Raw genomic sequence first — 25,354 nt, forward strand, 5'->3', positions numbered from 1 at the left:
GTGGATAATCATCTGAACAAGGGCTGCCAGTGTGATGCTGTGGCCAAAAGAGCTAATGCGATCTTTAGCTGTCTGAAGAGGGGAATCTTGAGTAAGAGTAGAGAGACTATTTTACCTCTCTGTACTTGGCACTGGTGTGACCACTGCTGTAATATGTTGAATTCTGGTGTCCACAATTCAAGAAGGATGTTCATAAATTGTGGAAGGTTCAGAAAAGAGGCAAGAGAATGAATGATTAAAAGGATTAGAAAACATACCTTACAGTAACAGACTAAAGGAACTCAGTTTATTTAGCTTAAGAAAGAGAAAGCTAGGGAGACTTGGTCACAGTCTATAAGTATTTATATGTGGAACAAATATTTAATAATAGGCTCTTCAATCTAGCAGAGAAAGGAATAGTACAGTTCAATGGCTGGAAGTTGAAGCTAGACAACTTCAGTCTGGAAATAAGGCATATATTTTTAACAGAGTAATTAACCATTGGAACAATTTACCAAGGGTTGTGGTGGATTCTCCATCACCAACCATTTTTAAATCAAAATTGGATCTTTTTCTAAAAGAGATGCTCTAGAAATTATTTTGAGGACATTTCATGGCCTGTGTTATATGGGAGGCCAGACTAAATTTTCACAATCACCCCTTCTGGCTTTGGAATCTGTGAATCTATATAGACTCTGGGATCCTGATAAAACTTATGTCCATGCTTAATTTTATTCATGTTTCAGGTCTCTATGACTCCAATGGGACATAAATTTAAGCATTTAAATAAGTGTTTGGAGAATCAGGGTCTTAGACTGGATACTGGAGTTCATAACATTGATCCACTGTCTCTTATGCTTACTCAATTGCTTCTCCTCTTTCTCCCCGCTTTTTTTCTTGATAACTACTTGTTGGAAATATAAATAAGTCAGAACTTGCCTTTTTATCTTTCTAAGTGAATTGAAGCACATGTGTGTTTCATTATTACTGCAGAGAAGCATGGCATTGTGCAACATGTAATCTTGTATAAGCATTAAGAATAGATAAATGGGTTTTACAGATTTATTAAAAAAAGGTTGTTTCTGAAATTCCAAAATGTGATTACAAATAGGGAAGAAACTTTACAAGTGCTAGGACCTTTTTTAAATTAGACTGACCTAACTTGGAATCTGAATCTGAATAGTGCAGAGACATGCTGTTTAACTGTGTTATTTCATGCATTCATTTTACTTCCATCTCAATTATGATTTACATATATTCACTGGAAACCAATCATTAGATTAACTTGTTATTAGCAATTGACAACAGTTAAACTGTTTAACACAGTTGGCCAGACTGATCACTAATGTATTGTCTGATTTTAGGTATCCTGTATTTGTCATATCCAGCAATTTATTATAATTATGTTAATAGCAGTGTAGCTACATTCTGATAGAAAGTAGGCACTTAACTTTCTAGTAATCAGACTACAAATGACTGCATAAGTTTACAGTTTTCAGATGCATTCTTTTAATCATTCCAATAATAAAGCATTATAGTACATACAATTATATAACTTTTATGCTTTAATGACATTACAATAGTGTTCTTCATTGTTTTTAATTTCCAGGGAAAGACTACTATTATACTGAGGTGTCTTGACAGGTATATGTTAAGTTTTGAAAAGTATTTTGCATGTCTGGGAGTAATATCAACAATATTTTTGTAGTAGTCTTACAGAGAATATTACGTGCCAGTAAAAGAAAGTTATTGTGTAAAAATATGGATGGCAAGTAGATTAAATTTTCTCGCTAGTGACCTGATGCATGATTTGTGAAGGGTTAATGCTATCTAAATATCTATAATGTGTTAGTAAAACATTTTGGCATTTGGAGCCGGATTTCTAGAGTGCTATCACTGGTAGTTTGAGTCCTGAGTCACAGTATGCGTGTGCACAGTTTTGAAAATTTGGTCCTCTGTGTCCCTTTGATATTGATTAAGGAACTGGCACACCTGCTGTGTGTCTTGAGTTATTCTCTTTATATTCCTGTTTTCCCAATATAAATTCTCTACTGTTTGGTTAATAAATTGAGTTGAGGTAATAGTAAAAGTTACTGTATGTTAAGTACATTCAGAAGATCTTGAAAGAATATATGCAGGTGACATATACTGTATCTTCATTGGATAGGGATGAAATTCCAAAACCAACATTAGCCTTGGAATATACTTTTGGAAGAAGAGCAAAAGGTCATAACAGAGTGAGTACATGGCAAAAGTACTATAATATATTTGTTGTATAACTCATTCATTAGTAAAACCTAACTAGTGACTTTCTCTTTTGACCTAAAAATCATCTGCGAGACAGAAAGTATTTCAGTTTGATTTTACTTCAGTTTTTGGAATGCTTGGCTAGCTTTCATTTTACATTTTGATCTACAGCATGTTTCTCCTTTACATTGAGAATGGGTGATATTTTGGTCTGTTATAACATATCTTCTCAAATGAAGAGATTGATATCTTTCAAGAGCAAGGCTGTGTATATGATGTAATCATGCATGTGTGTACGTGCTTATAATTGCCCATTTTTTCACTTGCCACATAGATTCTAGAGCAAAATTAGGTTCTCATTTAACAAAAAATAAAACAAACACCCACAACAACAATTTTGTCCTCGTGCTTCCAAAGGTAACCTTCAAAATGTGAACTGAATTTAAAGCAATGTGGTATCTGATTACAGTCAGCCTGCAGCCATAATCATGGGAGAAGTATGAACTGCTCTATCAGTCTTGGTGTGTGTTAAAACTGAAATCTAATGATTTACATTGTTTTGTATTTCATGCTGATTGTTTTAGTAGAAACACTGAGCTAATGTGCTTGTCCTTTATTGCATGACAGATTGACAGATAGTGGGACAATGGGGTAGTTAGTTACTGTTGGGTTGTGGACAATGTTCCCTCTAATTTTTTCCATCCATGTGCAGAATAAATTATGTGCACCAAGGCAATGTGCAGATGTGTGCCACCAATAGAAACAAAAAAACTAGATATAATATATAGTTTTAAAAAGTTACCATATGGATAATTACTCCAGCCAGGACAGGTTAGGCATTTTAGAACTCACTGCTCAAAAAAATAAATTTAAGTGTAAGAGAAATAATAATTATGAAATGCATAGGACCAGTCAAAAAACTAAAATAACACACTTTGAAAGAATAAAATTACAGAGAATATATGTGCATTGCAGGAAGTACCAAGAAATAATAACAACAACATTAATACAAGTATGTGTTGGGAGGTGAGTGTGAAAGACTGTGTGTGTGTGCGTGAGAGACACACAGCGACTGTGTGTGTGCTGGCTGCTGGGGAAGTCTTTAAGAGACCCTGCACTGTCTCTTTAAGGCACTCACTCAACCCCAGAAGGCTCATTCAGACCACAGCAGCTCTCCTGCTCCTGAGCCCTATCTCCCATCCCCTGCTCTGCGTAGATGGGGTACATGTTGGCAGGAGGGACGGGGACACCCTCACATCAGCACACACATACCCTGGCTTTGCACAGCCAGCATGAGGGTCCCAGGAGTAGCTGGCCAGGGCTCCAAGGCAGAGGGCAGGAGCAATGTGGCTCAAAGCAGCAGGGGGAGGGGCTGCTAGATATGCGTGGCTCTGGTAACCAAGTGTGCAGCACTTGAATCACTCTGGGCAGCCGCCCGACCACGCAGCTTAGAGGGAACACAGGTTCTGGGGTTGGGCACTGAGGAATTCAGGACCCTTTTTGAAATGTTAAATCACCTTATGGACCTGATTCTCCATTGAAGTGTATTTTTAGTTATTTTCACTGCTACAGAGTGGGTTTAAATCACTCCTATAGTGTTTTAAAGCCATTTTATACTTGATACTGGTGTAAATGAATGTGCATGGTACAAGGGCAACAGAGAATCAAGTCTTATGTGCTTAAAAGTCCTGTGTGCTTCTAACCATTCAATTTCCTCCTCACACAGGTGTACACATCCCCTCCTATTCACCACCTAAGATGTTCAGCTGTCTTTGATCCTTCCGTGCCTCTCTAGTCTTTATGTGCTTAAAGTGGTAGGAAGAGGAGGGAGAAGAAAACTCGGCATGACAGGGAAGAAAGAAGGTTTTGGTTGGAGGACAGGATAAATAAATATCCTGCTGCATAAATAGGGACTTGTCTATATGGGAAGTTAGTGCAGAATAAGCTGGGGTGTGAATTTAAAGTGCAGTAGCTACTCCACACTTACTCCCTGGATAGACAAGCCCTAAGAGATTGTGGCCACGTAATTAATTTCTAATTTGACACGTAATTCATGGGACAGGCCTCGTGCTATGCTGTGCTCCTGTACTGTGTGCATTGCACATAAGGGACCTGTCTATTGCCATTGTTACAACAACTGGAAACTTCTGATGGTATTACATGGAAATACAAATTTCTAATGCAAAAAAACTCTTTTGCAGCCAAAAGACATTGCACATTTTTGGGAACTAGGTGGTGGAACCTCATTATTGGACTTGATTCGTATACCAATAACTAATGACAACATAAGGTAAGTGATAACCCTACAATGTCAGAGTTAATTTTGCTTAAATGAAAACTGAGATTAAATCTCAGCCATTTTGTTGTGGAGAAATTTTCCAAAATGTAAACTGTTTACTAGGTTTGAAAGTTTTTATCAGAGTGGTTTTTCCTAAAAATCAGTTATGCTTAGTGATGGAGGGACACCCCAACTGCCACTGATTAACAGCTGTGAGCTCCTTCCTTCCTTCCTGTAAATAGTCCTGCTTCTCAGCTGTCTCCAGCCATATGGGGAGGTAGCATGTGGAAGGGTAAATTCACCAGCCAATGCATCCCTTCGTTGTTGGGTACAGCATAGCAGGGTCTACTCCTCTAGCACGGTCTCCTCCTTTAGCACCTCCTGCCAAAGGTTGCTCCAGTCCTGCAGTGGTCAGCCTCTTCTTGTGACTTGGGCCTCCAGCCAAGTTACATATAGTCTCGCCCCTTCCAGGTAACAAAAACAAATGAACAAAATTCCAAAAATGTCCCAACACAAAAGAGCTTCTGTCCCCTCTAGGACTATTCCTCAGCCTATCCTTGAGGCTCTGTCTTCAGTCTCACCCTGGGCTGAACAGTCCTTACATCTGGCTTGTATGCTCCTTCCTTGGGGCTGGTAGGGGATTCCAGTATTAAGCAACTAGGTGTGCTCCTTCAGACAAGCTGCTATTTCCCTGGGCTACTTCTTATCTCCAAAATCTTCATGCTGCTTTCCTGCAGTCTGTGATTAGCACAACCTCTCCTCTGGTTCTCCTGACTGCCTCTCTGTGCCTGGCCCCCTTTCCAGGGCTTATCCCAGGGATTAATTCTATCCCTGTGGCCTTTTTGTATCTGCCTTCCCAGAGAGAGGGCAATCTTCTCTCTCGGGTTTCTCTGCCCTTAGTCTCTCATATAGCTTTCATTTCCTCTTATGAAGAAGACCCTGCTCCTTCCCAACTGGATCTCATAACAGATCAAACCTGACACACATCCAGGTGTAGCAAGGGGGGCCAAATGAGCTCTCAGACGTCTGTTAACTGTTTGTTCACTTATGTGGGGTAGACACCCCATTACATAATTTCATGGCGAGGATGGCTAATGTGTAAGTAGGGACATAGGAGGTACAGAAGAAGGAGGGACCCAGCCTACTCTCAACTGGACTGTCGAGAAAGCAACTTAAGAGGTGTAGAAAACAGAATATGGCTATCCAATCCTGTCAACTTCCAGGAGCAGCCTGTTGAAGGATCTGTCTAACCTACAACACCACAGCTGCGCCGCTGTAGCGCTTCTGTATAGACACTACCTTTGCTGACAGGAGGGGATCTCCCATTGGTGTAGGTAATCCACCCACCCAAGAATCAGTAGCTAGGTTGACCTAGCGCTGTCTACACCAGGGGTTAGGTCAGCTTAACTACACTGGTCAGAGGTTGACCTAACTTTTTAGTGTAGACTAGGCCTAAGGGTACGTCTACACTACGGGATTATTCCGATTTTACAGAAACCGGTTTAGTAAAACAGATTGTATAAAATCGAGTGCACGCGGCCACACTAAGCATATTAATTCGGTGGTGTGCATCCACGGTCCGAGGCTAGCATCGATTTCTGGAGCGTTGCACTGTGGGTAGCTATTCCGTAGCTATCCTAGTTCCCGCAGTCTCCCCCGCCCCTTGGAATTCTGGGTTGAGATCCCAGTGCCTGATGGGGCAAAAATCATTGTCGCGGGTGGTTCTGGGTAAATGTCGTCAGTCACTCCTTCCTCTGGGAAAGCAACAGCAGACAATCATTTTGCGCCCTTTTTCCCTGGATTGCCCTGGCAGACGCCATAGCATGGCAACCATGGAGCCTGTTTTGCCTTTTGTCACTGTCACCATATGTGTACTAGATGCCGCTGACAGAGGCGATTCAGCAGTGCTACACAGCAGCATTCATTTGCTTCTGCATGATAGCAGAGATGGTTATCAGCCGTTCTGTACCATCTGCTTCCATTGTAAATTGACAATGAGATGATGGTTACCAGTCCTTCTGTACTGTACTCTCTGCTGCTGTCATGGGTGCCCCTGGCTGAGGTTGGCCGGGGGCGCAAAAGACAAAAATGGGAATGACTCCCCGAGTCAATCCCTCCTTTTTGGTATTTAAAAATAGAATCAGTCCTGCCTAGAATATGGGGCAAGTGTACTAGGGTTCCAGTGTATCAGAGAACCAGAGAGCACAGCCACTCCGTGTCAGATCCCGCAGAAATGATGAGCTGCATGGCATTCACAGGGGGTGCCCCTGCAACAACCCCACCTGTTGCTTCCCTCCTCCCCCAGCCTTCCTGGGCTACTGTTGCAGTGTCCCCCCATTTGTGTGATGAAGTAATAAAGAATGCAGGAATAAGAAACAGTGACTTGTTAGTGAGATAAAATGAGGGGAAGGCAGCCTCCAGCTGCTATGATAGTCCAGACAGGACAGCAGTGTGGGGGAGAGGAGCCCAGCATCCCGCTGCTACGATAGTCCAGGCAGAACAGAATCTTTTCTTTACACATGAAGGGCGGGGCTGATGGAGCTCAGCCCCCTGTTGCTATGATGAAGACGGTTACCAGCCGTTCTGTACCATCTACTGGGAAGCAGTAGCACTCATGGGCTGATGATGAGGACAGATACCAGTCCTTCTGTATTGTACCATCTGCCACAAGGCTGATGATGACGATGGATATCAGTCATATTGTACCATCAGCCACCAAGGAGGGGGGGCGAGGATGCTACAGTTCACTGCCGCAGCATCGCGTCTACCAGCAGCATTCAGTACACATAGGGTGACATTTAAAAGAGTCAAGAGACAATTTTTTCCCTTTTCCTTCTGAGGGTGGTGTGGGGGGTGGTAAATTGACGAGCTATGCCCTGAACCACCCTGGACAATGTGTTTGACCCTACAGGCATTGGGAGCTCAGCCAAGAATGCAAATGCTTTTCGGAGACTGCAGAAACTGTGGGATAGCTTGAGTCCTCAGTCCCCCCTCCCTCCCTCCATGAGCGTCCATTTGATTCTTTGGCTTTCCGTTACGCTTGTCATGCAGCAGTGTGCTGAGTCCCTGCTGTGGCCTCTGTCTGGAGATTTTTTTAAAATGCTTTGGAATTTTGTCTTCTGTAACGGAGCTCTGATAGAACAGATTTGTCTGCCCATACAGCGATGACATCTGTACGGTCCATGCTGGAGCTCTTTTTGGATTTGGGACTGCATCACCACCCGTGCTGATCGGAGCTCCACGCTGGGCAAACAGGAAATGATATTCAAAAGGTCGCGGGTCTTTTCCTGTCTACCTGGCCACTGCATCCAAGTTCAGATTGCTGTCCAAAGCGGTCACAGTGGTGCACTGTGGGATACCGCCCGGAGGCCAATACCGTCGATTTGCGGTCACACTAACCCTAATCCGATATGGTAATACCGATATTAGCGCTACTCCTCTCGTTGGGGAGGAGTACAGAAACCGGGTTAAAGAGCCCTTTATATCGATATAAAGGGCCTCTTAGTGTGGATGGGTGCGGCGTTAAATCGGTTTAACGCTCCTAAAATCAGTTTAAACGCGTAGTGTAGACCAGGCCTAAGAGAGCAGCATGTTGGAGTGGGAGAGAAAGGTGGACCACACTGAGGGAGGAGAGAGAAATCAATCATGGGGACAGAAAAACCTGACCTTAATGAAGGAGAAGATGGAGTGGTGTGGACCTCATGGAGCTAAGGGAGAGGAAGAGGGAAAAAGATATGAGGTCCCTCTGCAGCTTGAAAGAGGATGAGAGATGAAGTTTCTGAGAGAGGCAGGGGACAGATACCACAATACAGGGGAGAACAAAGGGAAGAGAATGTGGTGGAAATGGATCAGAAAGAATGGAGTAAGCGCAGCAAGAAGAGGCAATGTAGTGTGGAAGAGAATAAATGACTAAATGAGGAGAAAACAGATACAGATTTTCATATAAAGAACACGAGGAGAGTAAGGAGAAAGGATAATAAAAGAGAAAATAATAGGAGAAAAAAGAAAGGGGAATAGAATGATTTGGAGATGGAAAGAGAAAAATGATTTTTCGGGTTAGTAAGTTTTATTTAGTGTTTTTTATGTTCTGATATTTTATTGCTTTATTCCATTGGCAGATGTCCCATATCTTCAGGTTTTGTAGAAAGCAATGGGATGGCTTGGTATTTGAGCACTTACTGTCTGTATATTATTGTACTGGCTACTCTGGATTCTGTCATTGCATAATGAGAAAAAATATTTAAAACATATTGCTGTGGCCTCTGGGAGCCTAGTTGCTCCTGGTGACCTTTGGCTACTTTGGAGAATTATCATTTGAATTTTTTTTTTCAAACATTGCCCCCAATGCATGGACTCCAGCATTAACTGCTGAACTCCACTTCTTCTGGAATGGAGGAGGCTGGTAGCCGCCTGAAGATCCTCTCCCCTGTCTTTATGGTAAATTAATCTTTTAATTTGGATGACCCGGGGCCTAAAGAATCTTCTCTCTGCCTCTCCTAAGACTGGCCCTGTCAATAAGACAACATTACAGTGCAGTTGTCATGTTTGCAAAGACAATATTTTCATTTTGTTTCACCAGCACAAATACCTTTTCAGTGGTTTTCGTGTCTACCTGCTATAAAGAAGCTTGTTTGTTTTAAACTACTTTGAACTGTATCTAGTTTAGCCAAGACACCTTCCATTAGATTTTTTCATGGCATGACTTGGTGAAATTAGAGATTTATCTTGCTCTGTAGCTCTTCTGATTTCCCTCCAATCTAGAATCCACATAGTAAAACACGGTGTTCCTATAGAGCCTGGTTGAAACCAGCAGTCAGTCCTCTGGTATTAGTGGCATTCTGTTTCAGACATGTGTTTCAAGTGTTCTGCATTTGATTGGATTTTATTATTCTCTTCCTCTCAGGGCTGACCTTAAACCAATGCAACCTTTTAGTGTGTATAGGGTCCCATTCTTCCAAGGATCATTAACCTCACATCTCCTGATCTGCCACCCAGAGCATCATCCTCAGTTTGTCATCTGAGGTCCCTTCTAACTGGCAAAACAAGCCATGGCACAGAATACATTTCCTTACTACCTTCTTCTACTTCCTGATTGCAAGGTTGCACTTTGGTTACTCTTCTGATTTTCTGGGTCATGTAAGTGATCACTAAAAGTCAGGAACTTTCATAAGCAGAAGTTTGCCATAACTTAAATAGGGATTTCAGGTAGGCAAGAGATTACTGGAGTGCATGAAGGGTTATGTTGAAATGCCTTGTCATACAACAGGAGGGAGCAAAATGAGTCCCTGACATTTGCAGGTACTACTTGTATTCGAACAAAATTTCCAGAAATAAAGTTCAACAATAAAACACCCACAAATCAGTGGTGAGGAATGGAAGAGTCAAAGGTTCAGAAATTCAGCTACAAAGACAATTTAAAAGGTTTCAGCAGAGTTCAGAGTATGCTTAAGGGCCATTGCTTGTTCTGCAAGCTTTAATACAAGCTTCCTCTCTGGTTGTTTTTTTCACATTTGTTTTCAGCAGTTGTACTGAGGAAAAAATATTGTTTATGAAAAATGTAATTGTCTTATGTACCAATGATTAGATGGAATAAGAACTCTTCTGTTCCCTCCCCCCCGCCCCTTTTTTTAAATAGGACTTTTGCTATAATTCTTGTTTTGGACCTTTCCAAACCTAATGAACTGTGGCCAACCATGGACAGTCTCCTACAGGCCACCAGGAACCATGTGGATAAAATTATAACTAAACTGGGAAAAACAAATCCTAAAGTAGCTACTGAAATTAAACAGAGGACGTGGAACAATATGCCGAAGGATCACCCAGTAAGATTCTTATAGTATTTTCTCCAGATGTCATAGGCCTTTATATAGTTAAGGATAATACTTGTGAAAATCATAAATAACTCTTTTAGATTTTTATGCATGACTGAAAATTCATTTTATGTAGATGAACCTGTTCACTGGAAAATTATAGCAATTTAATAAAAATTCAGTAAGAGCAGAAACAAGGAAAGACAGTTTCTTATATCTTCTTCATAGACATCTAATGTGATTGTTATGGCATGTTACACCAGTCACAAGAAACAGAGTTTTAGAGTAGCAGTTTGATATTGATTTTATAATCTTTTTTAAAATGAAGATGAAAACTAGAATGTACAGACGAAGTCATCTGGCAGGAGACTCGATGAAGGTACAAATTTAAGCAGAGTATAGTTATAACAGCCTTCAACACGACTATATACTTTTCATTTATTCAAGTGTCTATCACAAACTCAGTGCCTTTTGATAATCTGACAACTAATTAAATTATAAAGTTTCAGAAATGTTAACACCAGACCCTTAAATGCAATTGCTAATGTAATCTCTTGAAAAAGCTAAAATAGATTGTGGGAAATACAGCTGAAAACGTATATGGCACTGTGCATTCAAGTTGTACAAATGTTATGTGTATGCAATTCCTAAACAAATACTCTACAGTTCACAGACTCTGAATATAAATTCTGCTACAGTAACTTATGTAACACAATATAAAGAAAATGCTAATAAGGCTCCAAAAAGTGAAAAGCAAAGATGTATTATGTAAGAAAGCAAATGCATACGATGCTTAGCAGATTTGTTTACAGTGTCTGGTCCCAATACTGTAGCCCTTACTCATGTGAGCAATCGCATTCACCTCAGTGGATGTAAAGGTTGCAGGATTAGATTCAATAATGTGACTTGTCTGTGAAGACCGAGACAAAAAAAGCATTAAGTACTTCAGCTTTTTCCACATCATGCATCACTAGGTTGCCTCCCCCATTCAGAAAGGGTCCCGCACTTTCCCTGACCACCTTCTTGTTGCTAACATACCTGTAGAAACCCTTCTTGTTACCCTTCGCATCTCTTGCTAGCTGCAACTCCAATTGTGCTTTGGCCTTCCTGATTACACCCCTGCATTCTCGAGCAGTATATTTATACTCTTCCCTAGTCATCTGTCCAAGTTTCCGCTTCTTGTAAGCTTCCTTTTTGTGTTTAAGCTCACTGAAGAGTTGTGTTTTAAGCCCAGGTTGCCACCCACTTCTACTTCCCCTACCAGTTCCTCCCTGTTTGTGAGCAGCAGGTCAAGAGGAGCATGGCCTCTAGCTGGTTCCTCCAGCACTTGCACCAGGAAGTTGTCCTCCCTATTCAGCACTCTGCTTGGTATTGAGGGGGCCACATTAGGCAGCCGGTTATGGCTCCTTGATCCCATGCTGGCCCAGCCCTGGTGCTTCTCTAACTTATACCCTCTAACGCACTCCTTTCCTTCCTTTCATTCATTTACATGCCCCTTGTGTTGGGGTGGGAATGCCTGTTGCAGGAGCCATTTCCACCAAGTTTATGCCAGAAAGGAATTCCCTTCCTCAAGAGGTTTTTTTTTTTTTTGCTCCTGGACATTTGTGGAGAGATTGTATTAGAAAATATAGCCCTGTGTAATTATACTGCATAAAGTTTTGTGTCTAAGATTTTGATATCTTTTAAAAACCATTCTCATCCTGTTTTCTGATGTTTAGCTGTTTTATTGTGCTCTTGTGATTTGTTTATGAGCTTTTAAATATATTATGTTGTTTAACAGGATCATGAATTAATTGACCCTTTTCCAATCCCTCTGGTGATAATTGGAAGCAAATATGATATTTTTCATGTAAGTGATATTTTATATATATTTTCCATTTGGTTTTATTTATTTAGATTTAAAAATAATTAACAAGACATCTAGCCAAATCTCTATGAACCCTAACACATGATTAATAATGCAATAAAATCCCAGTAAAGTGATCACTGGAACAGGAGCTCAGCCACTTACAGTAACTCCTTTTCATCCCTTCATCATTATGGGAAGCATAGCCTCATCCTTCTCCAAAAACCTTTGCAAACACATATCTTTTCCAGCATGTCTGGAAGATCACCAGATTTGGTATGTTTCAGACAAAGGAGGGGAGCAAGTTCCAGAGTACTTTCAAAGAATTCCCTGCCCGACACAACCTCATTTTTTATAATAAGGGGAATCCAGCTTTGGTGTCCATGCTGACTGCAGTTGTGGCAGTATGGCAGAGGGAGAGAGGTGATCCTCCGATAGGTTGGGCCAGTTTGGGGAGCTGGGGCAGCCTAGGCAACAAAATGAGTTATGCTCACTTCTTAATTCTGGAATTTTAGTTTTAAACACTTGCTTACACAGTCATTTATCATCTGATTTAGAAAGGACAAGTAAGTGAGTGGTCACATCTTCTAATGTCTCTCAGTAAATTAACTGATAAGCAATGTCAAAGAGCAGTGCAGTTGGTTCTCTGTGTTATAAAAAAAAAATTCAAGAAATGCACTGTTCATTTATATGAAGCAGTTGATCCTCATGGGCCTGGACAGACATATTGTGACAGCTTCCATACTGAGTCTTTTAGCTGGCAGTATAATATATTGCTCTTTGGCCAACTATTTGAGTTACTGTATTTAATTCTTACTAGCAGTGTACTATGCATTCTTTCATACCCAGGTTTTTGTTTTTATTTTTATTTTATTTTTTTTAAATAGAGTCATGATTTTCTTGACTCAGTAAATGATTCAGAACATAATAGACACAGGATGAAATCACGGTCCCTTTGAAGTCCAGGTGTTACCCACAGTTTTTCCAAGAAAGGTCATTCATATGATCTTGTACATATACTGAACAGGCACAGTTACTGATTAAAAGGTGTGTGTGTGTATTTGTATGCGCACACCTTAATTGGTATGACTGGTGGAGTTTAGAGGGTATACAGCCATAGGTCCAAAGACTGTCAAATATTGTGACATAAAAAGAAAAGATTACTTTATATTATGGCAACGTTGTTACTTTTTAAATTTTAAAGCAGCAGAGAAAAGTGACTCATTGGAAATTGAATACACATCCCCCGTTAAGAGACTCCTTCAGGCAATAATTAATCTTGAGCCTGGAGTAACACATTGCCTGTAATAGGAGCCCTCTGTAGAAAAGAAAAATTGTAACTAGTCTTTTAAGTCACAATAGATTGTTATTGAATTCTGTATTGAGATGTAATTATATCATACAACTTTTCACTTAAAAATAAAATGATAGCTAAACTCCTTTGTTGTAGCATAACGATGTAATGCAGTTTATATTTAAAAAAATTATATTCTCAGTGTAAACATGTTTTTTATATGTACTCCTTCAGGAGTTTGACTCTGAGATGAGGAAAATAATGTGCAAGACACTTAGATTTGTTTCGCATTATTATGGAGCATCACTAGTGGTTTGTATATTCTTTTTTGTTGGGGGAGGAGAGGGATGGGCAGTATTTGTGAGATGAAACAATAATTAAAATAGATATATAAAACATCTAGATAAACATGGTATGATTGGGACAAATCAGTAAGGCTCATGATGGCTTTCTCCATGAGTGAACCTGTTGAGTAGGGATGTTGGGGTCTGCAAAGGAAGTGTGGGGTATATCCAGTGAGTAAACCAACTCTTGAGGGTCCACCAGTCAGAATCCCTGCAGGGGACACACAAGGGCTATGCCCCCCATCACAAAACATGGTGTAAGCCACCCACAACAACATTGGTGTCCTGCGTCTCGCTGCAGTATTCCAAAAGAGGATGTCCCCATAGATTTTCTGTGCAAGGTCTATGTCCCCATAGATTTTCTGTGCAAGGTCCATTTACTGAAGCTTTATATTAGGATGACACCTTCATATCTTATCTCCGCTACCAGATATGTTAGAGTATTACACTTCTTACACCCACAACTCTGGATCATTTTAAGAGGTGATACAGGTAAAAGGCATAGATCACTCTTCCATCCAGGTAAAATAATATTTTCTTAGCATAAATGGAAAACTTTATCTTGCTACTGGAATTGTTACAAATTTCTGTATAAACTCTGGATAAAATTCCTCATAGTGAATAAAATAATTCTGGTTAAAGGTAGTGAAAACCAAATTAACAAATCTCCTAATTAATTTTGATGAGTTTCACTATTTTATTATGCCATATACTGTAAATATTCTGTGGTATTTATTAAGTAAATAGACTAGGCTACATGCTAGCTACTGCAGGAAAATTGGCTTAAATGAGTGTGCATACATGCTTCAAAAGTAATAGTCACAGTAGTTACAGCCCTATCTGAGCTCCCCTTGTGGACAATCATCAGGCTGTTATATTAGACCCAAGCTTTGGATCCCACCTTTTTACGTCTACCGAGTCTGACATCATCCAGACATTGTCCCTGAATCTGGCCTTTCAGGCACTCTTTTGTGATTCAGACTCCAATGCTGGTATCCCTTCTTGGAATGTGGAACCCTGTGGTCCCAAGACTAGAGTGGGTCTCCCCAGCAGCTTAAGCATGCTCTTTCCAGAGCTCCACACATGTGGGCATTCCAACTTAGTTTATCCTTTCAGGGACTTTGTGACAATATGTTTTTGTATAATCAGCACATGGCAAGTGTTAGGCTAAAATGTACTTGTGTGTATGCATGAATTAGGATTGGTCTGGGAGGCCATATCTCAATATAGGCATAAACATGCCTCCCTTCAGCCTCTCCTATGGAGGACCTAGGGCTTGATCTCATTGAAGCCAATGGCAAAATTCCCATTCACTTTGATACTGCAGGTTGAGAGCTTCAGAGAGCACCTCTTAGGCCCTGTCTACCTGAGAAAGTTGCGCTAGTTTAGCTTAAGATGTGATTTTAAATTGATTTAGTTAAACTGATACAAAAAGCTAGTGGACACTCACTCTTATTTCATTTTACCAGTGACTTATTTTGGTTTAGCTTAAATTGATTCCTAATTGACTTAACGTATAATGAAATAAACTTGGTTTAAACTGATATAAAAATGTCAGTACAGCCCTTTGGATTGATTTAGCATCACAGCTTAAGGTAAGGCAGTGCAAACTTTCTCATGTAGCCAAGGCTTGAGAGCTGTACTTTAGGTCCTCAACAACTGAAGTTTCAGTGAAGCATGGGGGAGTTCTCAGAAAGGCCATCATCGCAGCAGCCATCCTCCACTGTGTACCAGAGCTAGAGGGTAGGTTTTTGTTCTGGTTTGTGGCGTGTGCATTTGTGAACTCCTAACCAGAATTTGATCCTTAGGATTAGATTTCACTAAATTTAGAAGAATGTTAAAGTGTCCTTTAAGCCACTGTGTGGCCTAGGTCAGTTAAAAACACTTGACCCCTAAACTGCTGTCTGAGGACCAAATCCTGATCCTACTGAAATAAGTGGCAGAAGTTCCATTCTTTTTCAGGTGATTGCACATGTCCGTTCCACTGTAGGTGTGTGTATACCTTGTGCACAGTTGTCAGAGAAGTTTTTTCCCTCAGTGGTACTCATTGGGGTGGCCACGGCATACTGGTATAAGAGAGCAGAGCTGCCCTGACCCCCCTCAGTACTTTCTTACTGCCAGTGACAGTTGTTGGAGTGATCTCAGACTTGTTGGCATAAGCTTCCCTCATTCTTTTGCATATATACCCTGTTATTGTTAGGAGGGAGGTAGTTAGTTAGTTAAGTTTAAATTAGTTTTAGCTAGCTTTAGTGATAGATTTTAGTCTTAGGTCTCTTTGGACTAGTTTTCATCTTTTGGTATTGATACCAAAATGATGCTACACTCACCAGGTTTTAAGTTCTGCCGCACTTACGCTAAGCCTGTGCTGATCAGTGACCCACACCCGGCCATTTGAAATGTTTGGCAGAATCCTACATATGTGACAAATGTTGAGGTTTGTAAGGGATTTAAGCCCCACTGAAAGAAAGGTAGAGTGGCAAGGCTCAAATGTTTGCTCGTGGACGCAGCACTTTGTCCCCCATCGGACTTGCCCCAAGTACATCAGCCTTAGTGCACAGTGCAGCGGAGTTGTCCGCAGTGCCTCAGTCCCATTCAGTGATATTGCAGAAAAGGCTTAGAGCCTTCTCAGGTGCAGTACCTCAATCGGGGATGTCAGTGCCAAATCCTAGTAGAAGCAGAGACTCTAAGATGTTCAGGGGAGAGTCTGTTGCTGGAGCAGTCTTCAGCTAAGAAGAAGGGATTGCCACCTCCAGAGCCTGTTCCAGGTCTGTTGAGGGCATCTCCTGAAAGATCTCTGTGGCAGACCATCAGTCATTGCCTCTCCCATTCACCCCAGAGTCGTATGCAGCCCCAAGGGTCCAGCTTAGCCTCTCACTACCGGTATCCCCGGCAGTACAAGAAGGTTTACAGTCGTACTGATACTTGCAGCACCTACCTCTCCATGTCAGAACTCACAGTACTGTTACCTTCCAAGCTTCCACAAAGGCCACTGCAGTCAAAGAGCAAGCCTCCAATGATATCTCCGGTACCACCATCCATAGGCTCAAGCTACCTATCCCCAGTCCCAACTGGTTTTACATCCTAATGTCAGACATTTCAGATTCTTCCTCTTTGGACTCAGAGGTGCATTCCTCTGTGTTCCATCCAAGACAGAGGGCATATTGTCCATCTTAGAATTGGGAACTGCCAATCATGCAACAGTCAAGCACTAGTCACGTCCTCTTAAGGGATGATGGGCTGGTCAAAGTTGGAACCGAGGCCCATATGAGTGTCCATTCTGGACACTGTGGTGCATCCTTCTTCTGGCTTGGACCTCCCTGCAACTTTCTCATTCTTTGTCATCAAGATTGCTATGGGGGCATTGGAATGAAGAGCATCATTAGCTGGTTCCCAGTATCAAAATCACTACCGAGCAGCCAGAAGTCACGCAGGTGGCTTCCCCACCACAAGTCATGGAGCAGCCACCAACTCAGAATCTTGTGGTGTCCTCTTTTTCATCTCCAGACGAGGCTGTTGAGGCAAATCACTACCACCAGAAAACCGCAGGGCTCATCAAGATCTGTTGAGAAGAGTGGTATAGATGTCAGAGCTTCCCTATACAGTTTTCTATAAAGATAAAGTTTATCTCTTCCCTCACCCAAATTTTTTCACGAAGGTACTTTCTAATTTTCATGTTAAATAGGCAATCTGTTTGCCAACATCAGTCCCAAAACCCCATGTGCATAGAGATGAGGAGAGACTTAATTGACTGGATATGAGAGGGGCCTTAACTTTCTCCCTGGAGCGTACTAACTCCTTTAGATCTTCCATGCAGTTGTTCATTGCAGTTTCGGGCAAGGCTAAGGGCCAATCAGTTTGCACTCAGAAAATCTCATCCTGGATCTCCTTGTGAATTCGTATATGCTACCAGTTGGCTAATATAGCCCCACCAGCTAGAGTATTGGCTCATTCTACTAGAGCACAGGCAACTTCAGCTGCTTTTTTGGTGCAAGTGCTGATCACAGACATTGTTAAGCAGCGACTTGGTCATTAGCCCACATTTTTGCTTCTCATTATGCCATTTCCCATCAGTCCAGGGATGAAGCCAGTTTCGGATGGGTTGTCCTACAGTTACTGTTCAGAGACACTCCAAGCCACTTCCATGTTTGTCTGCTTATGAATCACCTACAGTGGAATGCACATGTTCAAACACTTGAAGAAAAAATGGTTATATAGCTTTCTGTAACTGTTGTTCCTCGATATGTGTTGTACATATGCATTCCATGGCCCCCTTCATTTCCCTTTTTATGGGAATCTATCTGGTATGAAGGAACTTCAAGGGGTGGAAGTGGCTCCACCCTCATATACCAGCATGCAGTGGCATATGGTGACAGAAGGGCTCTCAAGTTGTCCAAATGGGTATTGCTGAGGGAAAAAGTTCTCCCAAATCTGTACATGAGGAACGTGCACACCTACAGTTGAATGCAAACATCTTGAAAAACAACAGTTACAGGGAAGTAGGTAACAGTTTCTTTTCTTCATTAGAATAGGATTTGGCCCTGGAAGATATAGGTTTGCTGTTGAAAAACAAGTCAGAAGCTGAGAGAGGATGCTGCTTGAAAAAGCTTTTTAGGAGCCCTCTTCCGATTAATTTGTACTATCAACCCTTATCCTGCCACTGACTGTAAAAATGCTTTTTATCATGTGATTTAAGTCCCAAGAACACATGTTTATAGTTGTTTGTTACATTACAGCTCTGAGTGTTCATGGTATTCTGGACAATTTTCACTGTAGTTGAAAGGCTTAATAATTCATTAATATTTTGCAAAAGGTCTGTCTCTCTTAGTTTAAACAGTATAAATAAAAAATGTGAACCCATACAATATTGCAGAATTCTATCTTCTGTTCTTTCTTGAATGTAGGTTTTCATTTTGTCTTTATATCTGTAGTCACTGACAAATACATTAGTCCTTTAAACAGAGTGGGGCAGATTTGAATGCCAAATACCAGTGTAAATTGGGAGTAACCGTAATGAAGCCAATTAATTTGCACTACTGTAACTGAGGCCTGGTCCACACTAGGAATTTATATTGGTATACTTACATCTCTAAGGGTACGTCTACACTACAAGACTATTTCGAATCTACTTAATTCGAATTTGTGGAATCGACCTTATGAAGTCGAATTTGTGTATCCACACTAAATACACTAATTCGACTGTCTGAGTCCACAGTAACGGGGCCAGCGTCGACTTTGGAAGCGGTGCACTGTGGGAAGCTATCCCACAGTTCCCGCACTCCCCGCTGCCCATTGGAATGCTGGGTAGAGCCCCCAATGCCTGCTGGGGGAAAAAATGTGTCGAGGGTGGTTTTGGGTAACTGTCATCATTCAACCATCAATCACGCCCTCCCTCCCTCCCTCCCTGAAAGCGCCTGCGGGCAATCTGTTCGTGCACTTTTCTGCTCAGTGACAGCGCGGGCGCCACAGCACTTTGAGCACGGATCCCGCTGCAGTTATGGCCGTTGTCAACTCCTTGCACCTTATCGTCCACCTCTTCCACAGTCAGCTGCTGAGAAATAGGGCTACTTTTCAATGGTGCTGCGAGCACTGGTGGACCATGGGGGACGTTTTACCAACATCAACGTTGGGTGGCCAGGCAAAGTTCATGACGTGCTTGTTTTCAGGAACTCTGGTCTGTTTAGACGCCTGCAGGAAGGTAGTTTCTTCCCGGACCACAAAATAAGTCTTGGGGATGTGCAGATGCCTATAGTGATCGTCGGGGACCCAGCCTACCTGCTAATGCCCTGGCTCATGAAGCTCTGTGCAGGCGCCTTGCACAGCGACAAGGAACTCTTCAAGTACCAGCGAGCAGTGAGCAGCGTGACCTGTGACTGTTCAGTTTCTTTACAGAGAAGCTGAACCTGCCCCTGTTTCTTTACCAAGTGACTGTTGACTAGCATCTGCAGTTACATACCCCGCCCACCCCGCTTCCCCAACTTCCAACACACGTTTAAAAATAAAATACATGTTCCACTGTAACTTTACAAAGGTTTCTTTATTGATGACTTTGCGTTACAGGGTTGAAACTGGGACAGGGACTGTGCTGGGTAGGGTGTGCAGTGATGTAAAGACCGCCTGTAAACTCGAGGAATGACAGGCTCCTGCTCCCAGAGCGGTCTGCAGTGCCGGACTGGATGTTTCAACGGAGCCTGCCATCCCTCCTTTTTGGGACTCTGTGTGCGGGGGCTATGTGGCCTTTTGGCGGGGGAGGACGGATACAGATTCCTCTGCTGCGTGGCTCTGTGGTCCAGGACAGGGACCGTTGCATGAGATCTGTAGCCCCCCTCCCCCGCTACAAAGTCACGTACCCCCCCACCCACACAGAACCTGCAAACCACCTCCCATACCGACCAGGGTGCGTACTGACTGCAGTGTGTGTGTGACCTGCTGCTGATCCTGCCCCCATGTCTGTACCCTGGTAAAGGTGATTGTCCTGTCAAATTACCAACCCCCTTCCCCCCCTTCAAACACAGTCTCCTCTAAAAGAACATGACGGAAACAGTAATTAACAGAAAAGTATTTTTTATTATCAACTAGACAGTTAGGGGATGAAACTGGGATGGGGGCTTGGGTGAGGCGGGAAGGAAAGGACTTTTCAAAATGTAGGCTACTTGAGCACTCTGCTGGGGTGCAGTGACAGTTTACACGGCCTCTGGCGCCCCTCCTTCTGGTTATTTTGGGTGAGGGGGGTATGGGACTTTGTGGCGGGGGAGGGCGGTTGCAGATACACTGCAGGGGGGCTCTGTCCTCCTGCCGGAGGTCCTGCAGAACATGCACAAGGCGCAGGAGCATGTCCGTTTGCTCTCTCATTAGTCCAAGCAGCGTTTGAGTCGCCTGCTTGTCTTCCTCACGCCACCTCTCCTCCCGTTCGCTGAGTGAGCGCTGGTACAGAGAGAGGGTCTCCCTCCACTGGCTCTGCTGGTCCGCGTCGTCTCGGGAGCACACCATAAGTTCAGCGAACATCTCGTCCCGTGTCTTTTTCTTTCGCCGCCTAATCTTTGCCAGCCTCTGTGAGGGGGATGCTGTGGCAGGTCTGGAGACAGTCCAAGCTGTGTGATGGGAAAAAGGGAGTGAATTCCTTGCCAAGATAAATTTTTGCGAAGAATGAACACAGTCTAATCCGTCTCTGTGAATTCTGGGTTGAGATCCCAGTGCCTGATGGGGCAAAATCCATTTTCGCGGGTGGTTCTGGGTAAATGTCGTCAGTCATCCCTTCCTCCGGGAAAGCTACAGCAGACAATCATTTCAAGCCCGTTTTCCCTGGATTGCCCTGGCAGACGCCACAGCGTGTAAACCATGGAGCCTGTTTTGCCTTTTGTGCCTGTCACCGTATGTGTACTAGATGCCGCTGACAGAGGCGGTCCAGCAGCGCTACACAGCAGCATGCTTTTGCTTTTGCATGACAGCAGAGATGGTTACCAGCCATATTGTACCATCTACCACACCATACATTGGTAATAAGATGGGCATGGTTAGCAGTCCTTTTGCACTGCACCATTTGCTGCTGTCATAAGTGCCCCTGGCTGCTCTTAGCCAGGGGCGCAAAAGCCAAAATTGGGAATGACTCCCTGAGTCAATCCCTCCTTTTTGGTATCTAAAAATAGAATCAGTCCTGCCTAGAATATGGGCAAGTGTACTAGAGAACCACTGTATCAGAGAACCAGAGAGCACAGCTGCTCTGTGTCAGATCCTGCATAGATTATGAGCTGTATGCTATTCACAGGGGGTGCTCCTGCAACAACCCCACCTGTTCATTCCATTCTTCCCCAGCCTTCCTGGGCTACCATAGCATTGTCCCCCCACTTGTGTGATGAAGTAATAAAGAATGCAGGAATAAGACACAGTGACTTGTTAGTGAGAAATGAGTGGAAGGCAGCCTCCAGCAGCTATGATAGTCCAGATAGGACATTAAGAAGTGTGGAGGAGAGGAGCCCAGCATCCTGCTGCTAGTCCGGGGCAATTGAATCTTTTCTTTACACATGAAGGTTTGGGGGCTGATGAAGCTCAGCCCCCTGTTGCTATGATGACGATGGTTATCAGCCATACTGTACCATCTACCACGAAAAATTAGGACCAGGCGCCCTAGATTGACCTTACCGATGCTAGTCGGCATGGTTACCAATCCTTTTGCACTGCCCCATGTGCCAATAGGCTGATGATGAGGACGGATACCAGTCATTTTGTACCATCAGCCATCCATAGCGTGGGGGGAGCAAGGATGTCGGTGTTGAGTGCTGCACCATCGCGTCTATCTGCAGCATTCAGTAAAGATAGGGTGACATGTAAAAGAGTCAACAGAGGATTGTTTTCCCTTTCACTTCTGGGGGTGGTTGGGGGGCTGCGTAAATTGCCGAGCTATGCCCTGACCCACCGCGGACACTGTTTTTGACCCTAGAAGCATTTGGAGCTCAGCCAAGAATGCAAATCCTTTTCGGAGACAGCAGGAACTGTGGGATACCTTGCGTCCTCAGTCCCCCCTCCCTCCATGAGCGTCCATTTGATTCTTTGGCTTTCCGTTACGCTCGTCACGCAGCAGCGTGCTGAGTCTCTGCTATGCCGTCTGTCTGGAGATTTTTTAAAAATACTTTGGACCAGGCGTAACATTACAGTAATTCCCCTAATTACATGCAGGAGTCTCCGAGCGAGATCACCCTGAGGACGGTCACTGAAGGAGATAGAGAGCGCATGCTGCGTGAAAGCCAGCACAAACCAGGGCCCTACGCAGCCGTGCTCGGGGAGGCAATGCTCCCTGAGTACCTCATGAAAGCCTGGCGTGGAAAAGTGTGCTACCACGGAGCACCCAATAAGGCAGCTCTCCCCAGGAACCTCCTGCGGAGGCTTTTCGATTACCTCCAGGAGAGGTTCGTGGAGATCTCCCAGGAGGATTTCTGTTCTATCCCCATATATAGAGAGACCTCCTTTTCACATACTTCAGATTCCTGTTATATTAAGAATAAAAGTTTACATGGTTAAAGCACTTACCGACTGCTCCTTCCCCTGATTCAGGATCCGGGTTAATGGCCGGGGAGGGTTGGTAGGCGATCTCCGTGACGGTAATGAAGAGATCCTGGCTGTCGGGGAAACCAGCGTTGTAAGCGCTGTCGCCTGCCTCATCCTCCAGAAACTCTTCTTCATCTTCCCCGTCCACGAACATCGCTGAGGAACTGTCCGTCGACACTGTCCCATCGTCAGAGTCCATGGTCACTGGTGGGGCACTGGTGGCAGGCTCCGTAGCGTCCGTTTGCCGCTTTGTTTTTTTGGTAGCCTTGTCTGGGGTCCTTGATTTTCACGCGGCGCTGCGTTGCATCCCGGCTGTATCCTCTGTCTCTCATGGCTTTGGAGACCTTCTCGTAGGTCTTTGCATTCCGTTATTTGGAGCGCAGCTCCGAAAGCAGAGACTCCTCGCCCCTCACTCCGATCAGATCCAAGAGTTCCCGGTCAGTCTATGCTGGGTCCCTCTTTCTATTCAGAGATTACATGAACTCCTCTGCTGGAGAGCTCTGCATCGCTGCCGGTGCTGCTGAGCTCGCCCCGATGTCCAACCACGAAATGAGATTCTAACTGTCCAGACAGGAAAAGGAATTCAAATTTTCCCGGGACTTTTCCTGTGTGGCTGGTCAGAGCATCCGAGCTCGGACTGCTGTGCAGTGTGGGATAGCTCCCGGAGCTACTAAGTTCGATTTGCATCCACACCTAGCCTAATTCGACATAGCCATGTCGAATTTAGCGCTACTCCCCTCGTCGGGGTGGAGTACCGAATTCGAACTAAAGAGCCCTCTAGGTCGAACTAAATGGCTTCCTGGTGTGGACGGGTGCACGGTTATTTCGAATTAACGCTGCTAAATTCGAATTAAAGTCCTAGTGTAGACCAGGCCTAAGGTGTGTGAAAAATCCTCACCCAAGAGACATAGCTATATTGACGTAACCTCTGGCGTAGACAGTGCTAGGTTGATGGAAGTATTTTTCCATCGACCTAGCTACTGCCTCTCGGGGAGGTGGATTACCTAAATTGATAGGAGAATCCCTCTCATTGGTGTAGGTAGCATCTACACTGAAGTACTACAGTGGTGAAGCTGTGCTGCTGTAGCATTTTAAGTGTAGAAAAGCCTTGATGTTAGACTGTGGCCCAGTTTCTCTAGCTGTAATCCTCACTTGCACAAAACCTAATTTACATTACAAATTTCTGTGATGAAAGAGCATAATGTGCTTTATTCTTTGATTTCTTTTAGTTTACCAGCAAATCTGAGGCCCTCCTGCTAAAAGCCCGTGTTCTTATTAATCATTTGGCATTTGGCTTTGACAGAAGGTAACAACTACTCTCCCCTACTATTGTCAATTTTGCACAGAGTTTATTGTTGGCTATTCGTAAGTGTCTTTTCAAAGCAAAGTTTTCAGCCCAAAAGTCATCAAAATATATTTTCTCCAAAGATGCCATCTGTAGAAGATTCTCACTCTTGAATTCTTACTCTTGGGTCTTGGCAGTTTAGCACAAGGCAGATGGAACTCCCTATGTTCTTAAGGATTTTTGGTCCCTAAAGAGAGTAGTAGTAGAGAGGACCACAAGCCACAACCAGCCACCCTTGATCATGTTTTTAGCTGTATTTGACAGGTATTTGATTACTAATATGAACTTGGTTTCTTTCTTTAATCTGTTTAGCAAATCCATATCAGTGGATCAGAATAAACCATTGTTTATCCCAGCAGGATTGGATTCTCTAAATCAAATAGGTTGGTGAACTTCTTGTCCAACATTTTTATTGCTTGAATAGCTTATTAAAATGAGAGGAAACAAGTTTAAAACAGATAAAAAGAAATACTAATTTATACAAAATTGATTTAACCTGTGGAACTCAGTGTTACATTATATTATTGAGGCAAATAGTTTAGTAAATTTAAAAGAAGGATTAGAATTTTATATTCTTAAAAATAGCTTCTGAGGTTACACTAGTTAAGATAAAAATTGTAAGGGTTTTTGGGCTTCATAATTCTAGTTGTAAATTGATAACTGGTTTGCGTCAAGAAGAAAATACCCTATTGCAAAGTCTTACACAGTTAGTTTCATAATGGGGGACTTATACCTTCTTCAAGCTCATCTGCCACTCGTCACTGTTGAAGACAGAATACTATACTAGAAGGATCATTGGCTTGACATGATATGGTAATTTCAGTATTGTTGGGACAACTTGCTGATGTCCTTCTATATCATGCTGTGATCTTTAGGACCACCACCTGCCACTGACAGTGATATTGGAAAACTGCATGCACATACACCTGTGGATTTGTGGAAAAAAATATATGAAAAAACATTTCCATCTAAGGTATGTATTTTTATTTTTGCTGGACAGCTCCTTTCTTCATTCAGAACAGATGAGTAATGCCTCCCATCTGTGGAATTCAGAGGCAGTTCAGTACTGTTGCTGGAAACTGCAGGACTAAAGGTCTGCCCTTTAGCTTAGGCATCAGAATTTCTGCTGCTAGTGGCAGAGCCAGTTTGCATTTCGATTTCTCCTGACCACT

At 43.0% G+C, this 25,354-nt stretch overlaps 1 protein-coding gene across 4 annotated transcripts in view; it reads left to right on the forward strand.

Annotated features, from left to right (window-relative positions):
* The window catches only part of DYNC2LI1 (dynein cytoplasmic 2 light intermediate chain 1), a 54,462-nt gene that overhangs the window by 5,872 nt on the left and 23,236 nt on the right, over nt 1-25,354 (forward strand). For 3 of the 4 annotated variants that reach the window (XM_045011728.1, XM_045011730.1, XM_045011729.1), the window contains exons 3-11: nt 1,589-1,623; nt 2,147-2,216; nt 4,428-4,516; nt 10,140-10,326; nt 12,095-12,163; nt 13,689-13,766; nt 24,067-24,143; nt 24,495-24,565; nt 25,058-25,155. In XM_045011728.1, coding sequence (XP_044867663.1) covers nt 1,589-1,623; nt 2,147-2,216; nt 4,428-4,516; nt 10,140-10,326; nt 12,095-12,163; nt 13,689-13,766; nt 24,067-24,143; nt 24,495-24,565; nt 25,058-25,155 — 774 coding nt within the window. The remainder of the gene's footprint in view (nt 1-1,588; nt 1,624-2,146; nt 2,217-4,427; nt 4,517-10,139; nt 10,327-12,094; nt 12,164-13,688; nt 13,767-24,066; nt 24,144-24,494; nt 24,566-25,057; nt 25,156-25,354) is intronic. The other variant, XM_045011731.1, reaches the window with a different exon arrangement.

The sequence above is a fragment of the Mauremys mutica genome, chromosome 3, assembly GCF_020497125.1.
Source record: "Mauremys mutica isolate MM-2020 ecotype Southern chromosome 3, ASM2049712v1, whole genome shotgun sequence".
Classification (NCBI taxonomy): Eukaryota; Metazoa; Chordata; order Testudines; family Geoemydidae; genus Mauremys; species Mauremys mutica.